Source organism: Miniopterus schreibersii (genome assembly GCF_964146895.1).
Source record: "Miniopterus schreibersii genome assembly, chromosome: 19".
In the NCBI taxonomy this organism is placed as follows: domain Eukaryota; kingdom Metazoa; phylum Chordata; class Mammalia; order Chiroptera; family Miniopteridae; genus Miniopterus; species Miniopterus schreibersii.
This window is the reverse complement of record NC_138119.1, coordinates 13,986,684-13,993,356: the sequence shown is the minus strand read 5'-3', so window position 1 is coordinate 13,993,356 and position 6,673 is coordinate 13,986,684. Positions and strand designations below refer to the sequence as shown.

Below are 6,673 nucleotides of genomic sequence, written 5' to 3'. Positions count from 1 at the left end.
CCCCCGGCGCCCCCGGCGCGCCCCCCTCCCGTCAGTTCCATGCTGCTCCATCCAGTTCATTTAAAACAAAAGAGTTTGAGCGCTGGAAGGGGCTGGTCTCTATTGGGGGCCACTGAGTGCTACTCCTGGACTGGGGCTCGGTGCGGGAGCCTAAGGGGGGCGTTTGGACGGCTGGGTCTAGAGACTCCGGGTCCGAGGAGGGAGGGGTAGGGGCAGAGATCCCGCAGCCCCCGGTCCCCCGTCACCCCGGGAGAGGAGAGGAGATCTGCTTTCTTGGTTTTGTTTCTCTTTCCCCCCACCCCCACCCCGGGGGCTGGGGCGAGGGGAGTCGGGTTACAGGGTGTTTGGGGAGGGGGGCTTAGGGGGAGGGTCTATCTTTCTATCTCGCCGTCTTTCCCCCTCCCCAGTTCTTTGTTCCCCCCTCCCCACACACCCCCTCCTCTCCTCTCCCCTCCCCTCCTCTCTCCTCTTTTCCCTTCCACCACCTCTCTCTCTCCCTCTCTCTCTCCCCCAGCTTTTGTTTCGCCATGCCTAGTCTAGTGGTATCTGGAATAATGGAAAGAAATGGGGGCTTTGGAGAACTAGGATGTTTCGGGGGAAGCGCTAAGGACCGAGGGCTGCTGGAAGACGAGCGCGCCCTTCAGCTGGCTCTTGATCAACTCTGCCTCCTGGGTTTGGGGGAGCCCCCCGCCCCCACGGCGGGCGAGGACGGGGGAGGTGGGGGGGGCGGCGCCCCTGCACAGCCGGCCGCTCCCCCGCAGCCGGCCCAGCCGCCGCCGCCCGCGGCGCCCCCAGCCGCCCCGACGGCGGCCCCCGCGGCGCAGACGCCTCAGCCCCCCACCGCCCCCAAAGGGGCCAGCGACGCCAAGCTCTGCGCTCTCTACAAAGAGGCCGAGCTGCGCCTGAAGGGCAGCAGCAACACCACCGAGTGTGTACCCGTGCCCACCTCGGAGCACGTGGCCGAGATCGTGGGCAGGCAAGGTAAGCGGGCGCCCGGATCGCGGAGAGAGACTGGATGGGGGGCACCCCATCCCTAGCGCGGAAAGTTCATTTCCTCTCTCGTCCACCTTTGGCTCTGTCCCTTCCCCACAAAGAGGGACCCTCCCCCTACCCTGATTTCCAAGTGCCACAAAGTTCCCTGCTACCCCAGTCGGGACTGTTCTCCAGATCCTTCCTCCCCCTGGGCCCTGCCCTTAGACAAAGAAATATCCTCTCTTGAGAGAGGGAAAAGGGAGGGGGATTGGTTTCCCAATCTAGAGAGGCTGTCTGTCCTGAGGGGGTGTCCACTCAAAGCCAGAAAAACTGGCAGAATGTGCAAAGAGTTACTCAGAAACCTCTACTCTGGTATCTGTTAGTGGATTGGGGAGGGGGTACTCCTGGGACCCCCAGCCGCCTGGAGTTACAGACTTTGGGGGAGACCTGGCCTGGGGAGCCAGTCTGAGTATCTGTCTCTTTGTTGGGCTGAGTGTTGGAATGGAAGGGGGTGTGGCTCATGGGAGGGTCCCAGCCTGGGGGAGAGATGGGGAGGGGGGCTCCTGGGAGGAGGGAGGCCTGTGGTCACCCACACACCAAAGTTGAACAGTCTGTGGGGTTTTGGAAGGGGCGCCTCCAAGGAAGTGCCACATCCTGGTGTGGACCTCTCTTCCTCCCTCTCAGGCTTTTGTTCTGGGCTGGCCAAGGCCAGGGGCCAGAGGCCTGGATAGGGGTCTCTGGTAGTGAAAGAGTAGGATAGGGTAGGAGGGGACATGCTGGGGGTTGGGGTGGTGAGAAAGCTTCACCTGGAGATTCGGTGCAGGGAGTGTGTCTGGGTGTGTTGGGGGAGGGATGTAGAATTAATACAGTGTAGTCTGTCTGATACCACACCCTCCTCCACTCCAGCATCCCTGGACGGGTGGGGGTCGGAGTGTTGGTGACTGTCCAGATTGAGCAGACGGGATCTTGGGGACCCTTCCCTCTCCTGGTTTCCCAAAGGGGAGTGTGTGTTTGGGGGGGGATTTGGAAATTGTAAGGCTGGGCTGGGGAGGTGGGGGTGGGGAAGGAGCAGGGGAGGAGCTGTCCCACAGTACGGAACAATAGAGGAGCTGCATTCCGGCTGGGGAGTGAGGGAGGAGGCCGGCTGCTGGCGGGGGGAGAGGGGAGGCGAAGCCAGGGGGCCTCCTCCTCATCCCACCTCATCCCCCTGTAACGCTGGGGGTTGGGGGGATTTTGCTGGGAGATCCAGAATGGAGGAGGGGAAGATGCCACTGGCCTGCACAACCCTCATTTCCACCCATCCCACTCCATCACTTGAGATTTCTGGTTTAAAAAGTTGGATTTCCTCTTGTCAGAAACAAGGGACCCAGAGCCCTGGAATTGGGTGGGGACATTAGTATCTTTTCTTGTGTGTGGGGGTGGTCTTGGGAGGCCCCGGAATTTTATGGAGTCATTCTTTCCTCTTCTGCCTCCGCATCAGATGGAGCTGTCTCTCATAAAAGTAGGGGGGATTTCTCTCTTCTCCCTCATTCCTTAAGTATATGGAAGTCCTCCTTCTTGTCTTACCTCCCTTCTCCTGCTGCAGTGTCAGTGCTCCTATAGTTGACCTTTAGGAAGGTGAAGCCCAGTGGGTCTTCCCTTCAAGAGATGCTTCTTGAGGCTTGCAAAACCTAGGGTCAGGTCCACCACCAGTTCTGCAACTCCAGGCCACTAGCTTTTCTACTTTTATGCCCAGGCCTGTCCTCCTCACCCCACCCCCAACCCCCAAAGCTCTCACTTAGCTCTCACTTAAGTTTATGGACCCAAAAGTTAGAGCCAGAACCCGGGTGCCTATCAGACACCATATGAGTAGACATAGAGAGGGGATGTCACTGTTCCTCCACACACCAGGCCTAGCAAATAGAACAATCATTTATTGGCATTAAAGCAGCAAGGATGTGAGCTTGACAACAGGTAGGACTTCTCAATTGCCAAGAGGTCTGAAGACAAACAGGGAGGGGCAAATTCTCCTTTCTAAGGTCTCTTGAAGGTAAGGAGAGCTGCCCCAACCCACTCTTTCTGCTAGGACTGGAGAAGCCATATGGAGTGGAGGAATGAGACAGAATAACAATAATAAGCTCACCTCAGGCCTGTGGATGGAGAGTTGGGGCAGAGAGAAAACTAGAACTACTAGTGTTGGTTTTGGGGGGATAGGTAGTGTGGTGGGAGTGAGAAAGGGAGCGGTGAATATTTACCCGAAGAGGGGCATGAATGTGTCTACGTGTGAGTGGGGTGAAAGTTGTAGGCGTCCGTAGGAATGTGCCGTTTGTCCTGGGATGATAGGGATGGAGGAAAGGCTGAGACAGGGAACCCCTGTGAGTGTGAAGGTGTATGAAAGTGCCCTTCCAGTATTGTTTACAGAAAGGCACCTAGTGCATCACGGCTCTCAGGTCCCTGTGTGTGCAAACTCACACATGTGGCATGTGTGCTTCGAGAAAGGATGAGTCTTTCTGAAGCTCGGTGCAGAGAGAGGGAACGCGGGAGAGGAGAGAGAGGCTTGTCCAGCCAGCCATTGAGGTCTAAAACCTTTTAGAGCCGGCGTTGCCATCCCACCCTCCCTCACTCTTCTCTTTCCACTTCTCCCTCTTTGTCTCTTTGTCTCCGATTTCTTCTTTCTCTTCCTGCCTCTCTTCCCAACCTCCCAGCTTTAACCCACTCCTACTTCAAAGTGGGAATATAGGTCCAGAATAGCTTCTCCCTCACCCTACTCATCCCCTCCCCCCACCTCAGCTCACCTGCTCCCAGGGGACAGGGTAGCAGGAATGTCCTTGGGGTCCAGTGCTGTCCCTCACATGTCATTATTTTTATCTTCATAGTCTTTTTTTCTCTCTTGAAACTGATTCTCAGACCCTTCCCAGTCTCCCACACTCCACTAGTTGCTGCAAACTTGCTATGAATTGGAGAAACTGAGAGACACTAATGGGTGGACGCATGGGGGGAGGGAATCATAGAACAGTGGTCCCTGAGTATACTGCTGGACACTTATAATTAATGGAAGTCAAGTGAGGAGTGGATTGTGGGGTTACTGAGTGCATTGGGGTTCTGTGGGAAGATCAGCCAGTGACAGATTTGGGGGTGGGGGGCAGTGTGATTAAGTGATTTGAAAGTTTGTGAGTAGCCAGGAATCAGCAGAGAAGTTGAGAGAACAGTACATGGTTGTGGAGGGATTAGTATGTACATCTAAGGTTAGCAGCTTGTCTGGGAGGGTCAGTAGTTATTTCAGGGTTTCAAGGAGTAAATGAATCGGAAGGGTCCTGAATGGAATTCGAGGGAAAGTTGTTACATTTTGAAAAATGTTGTGCCCTGCTTGTGTTACTTAGTGGTTGAGCATCGACCTATATGATCCAGGAGATTGCGGGCAAGGTCAGAGTTGCAGGCTCAGCCCCCAGTGGCAGGGGTGCAGGAGGCAGTTACTTTCATCACTGATGTTTCGTCTCTCTCTCTCTCTCTCTCTCTCTCTCTCTTCCTCTCCCTTCCTCTCTCTAAAAAAACAATAAAGACATACTTTTTAAAAAATGTGATTGATAGAGACTTTGGGTAGATCTCAGGTGAGTGGATTGTTCAAGTCAGGGTGGTTTGGAGGGCAGGGTTCAAAGGGTAGATTGAAAGGTTCCTGGGGACGGGGTATCTGAATAAGGATCTGGAGCTTATTGGTCCCAGCGCAAATATTCTTGACCAGTGAGTTTCTCTCTCTCTCCCCTTCCCTAACTATCCCAGGCTGCAAGATTAAGGCTCTGAGGGCCAAGACCAACACCTACATCAAGACCCCCGTGAGGGGCGAGGAGCCCGTGTTCATGGTGACTGGGCGGCGGGAGGACGTGGCCACAGCCCGAAGGGAAATCATTTCAGCAGCCGAACACTTCTCCATGATCCGAGCGTCACGCAACAAGTCGGGTGCTGCCTTTGGCGTGGCGCCTGCCCTGCCTGGCCAGGTGACCATTCGCGTGCGGGTGCCCTACCGCGTGGTGGGGCTGGTGGTGGGCCCCAAAGGGGCAACCATCAAGCGCATCCAGCAGCAGACCAACACGTACATTATCACGCCAAGCCGCGACCGCGACCCGGTGTTCGAGATTACGGGGGCCCCAGGCAACGTGGAGCGCGCGCGCGAGGAGATCGAGACGCACATCGCGGTGCGCACGGGCAAGATCCTCGAGTACAACAATGAGAATGACTTCCTGGCGGGGAGCCCCGACGCCGCGCTGGACAGCCGCTATTCCGAGGCCTGGCGGGTGCACCCGCCCGCCTGCAAGCCCCTCTCCACCTTCCGGCAGAACAGCCTGGGCTGCATCGGCGAGTGCGCCGTGGACTCCGGCTTTGAGACCCCACGCCTGGGTGAGCAGGGCGGGGACTTTGGCTACGGCGGGTACCTCTTTCCTGGCTACGGTGTGGGCAAGCAGGATGTGTACTATGGGGTGGCAGAGACCAGCCCCCCGCTATGGGCGGGCCAGGAGAATGCCACGCCCTCCTCGGTGCTCTTCTCTTCCGCCTCCTCCTCTTCCTCCTCTTCTGCCAAGACACGCGCTGGTCCCCCAGGAGTGCACCGCTCTCCTGCCCCCTCCTCAGAGCTGGCAGGACTCCCAAGACGCCCGCCTGGAGAGCCGCTTCAGGGCTTCTCCAAACTTGGGGGGGGAGGCCTGCGGAGCCCCGGTGGCGGGCGGGATTGCATGGTGTGCTTTGAGAGTGAGGTGACTGCCGCCCTGGTGCCCTGCGGACACAACCTGTTCTGCATGGAGTGTGCAGTACGCATCTGTGAGAGGACGGACCCCGAGTGTCCTGTCTGCCACATCACAGCCACGCAAGCCATCAGAATATTCTCCTAAGCCCCCTCCCCCGCCCCGCACCTCCTGGGGCCACTCCCCAGGGGCCTGCCCCTGGAGCTGTTTTCCACCAGAGCCTTTTGGAAATCAGTAATTTGAGGGGCAAGGTGATTAGAGATACCGGCTGGGGAGGGGGGAAGGGAGGTGATGGTGGCTGGAGGGTGGGCCACTTTTAGACCCTCTGGTCACCCTATCCTTGAAAGGTTGGGAGGGGGCCAGACCGGAATTTTACTAGAGTTACAACTCTGATACCTCAACACACCCTTCAATCTGAAAGCAGCTAAGAGAAACTTTTGTTTTGCCAGAGGTGGCAGCTAAGGCATCCTGACCCCCTTTGCCCACCTCCCCCTGTGTGTCACACAACCCCTTCCGCTATGGAGGGGAGGGGAAGGGAGAGGGAGAATTACCATCTGTACATAGAGGTGCTCTCTCCCATCCCCAAGTCCTCTGGTCCTGACCTCCGACCTCCTGACATGACCCTTTGGACCCTCCACTGCCATATCCTTTTTGGGAATCTGTTCCTGGGTTTCCAACGATGGGAGGGGCTTGGGGCCCTTTCAGAAATCTGCATAGATTGTAAGGGGTGGGGGGCATGTCAATCAATTAGGGCCTCAGACCTGCCTGTCCCCACAAAGCTGGGCTAGAAGAATCTAGATGAGGCTCCCTCTGCCCCCTTCAGCTCTTCCCTCCTCTCCACCCGCATTTCCTCCCCTTGGGTTCTCCTTTCTTCTTTGCTCTTTCCCCAGCACCTCTCTTTACTTCCTCTTGGGGGCTGTCACTCCCACCCTGTCTTGCTCATTCTGTTTCTTCCCTTTTTCCCCCTCCCTCCTGCCCCTTCTAGCCCA

The 6,673-nt window shown here is 57.0% G+C and overlaps 1 protein-coding gene across 1 annotated transcript; it reads left to right on the top strand.

Moving 5' to 3' along the window:
* The first annotated feature begins 401 nt into the window (after positions 1-401).
* On the top strand, positions 402-5,918 carry MEX3A (mex-3 RNA binding family member A). Its single transcript, XM_081120641.1, has 2 exons — positions 402-981; positions 4,729-5,918. Exons 1-2 carry the CDS (start codon positions 528-530, stop codon positions 5,829-5,831), a joined length of 1,557 nt encoding a protein of 518 aa, XP_080976767.1. The 5' UTR covers positions 402-527; the 3' UTR covers positions 5,832-5,918.
* The last annotated feature ends 755 nt before the right edge of the window (positions 5,919-6,673 follow it).

Bases quoted from the DNA above. Each gene is read 5' to 3' on its own strand.
- MEX3A (XM_081120641.1), top strand. From the start codon at position 528: ATGCCTAGTCTAGTGGTATCTGGAATAATGGAAAGAAATGGGGGCTTT. The intron at 982-4,728 runs GTAAGCGGGCGC...TAACTATCCCAG, and splicing joins CGAGATCGTGGGCAGGCAAG to GCTGCAAGATTAAGGCTCTG.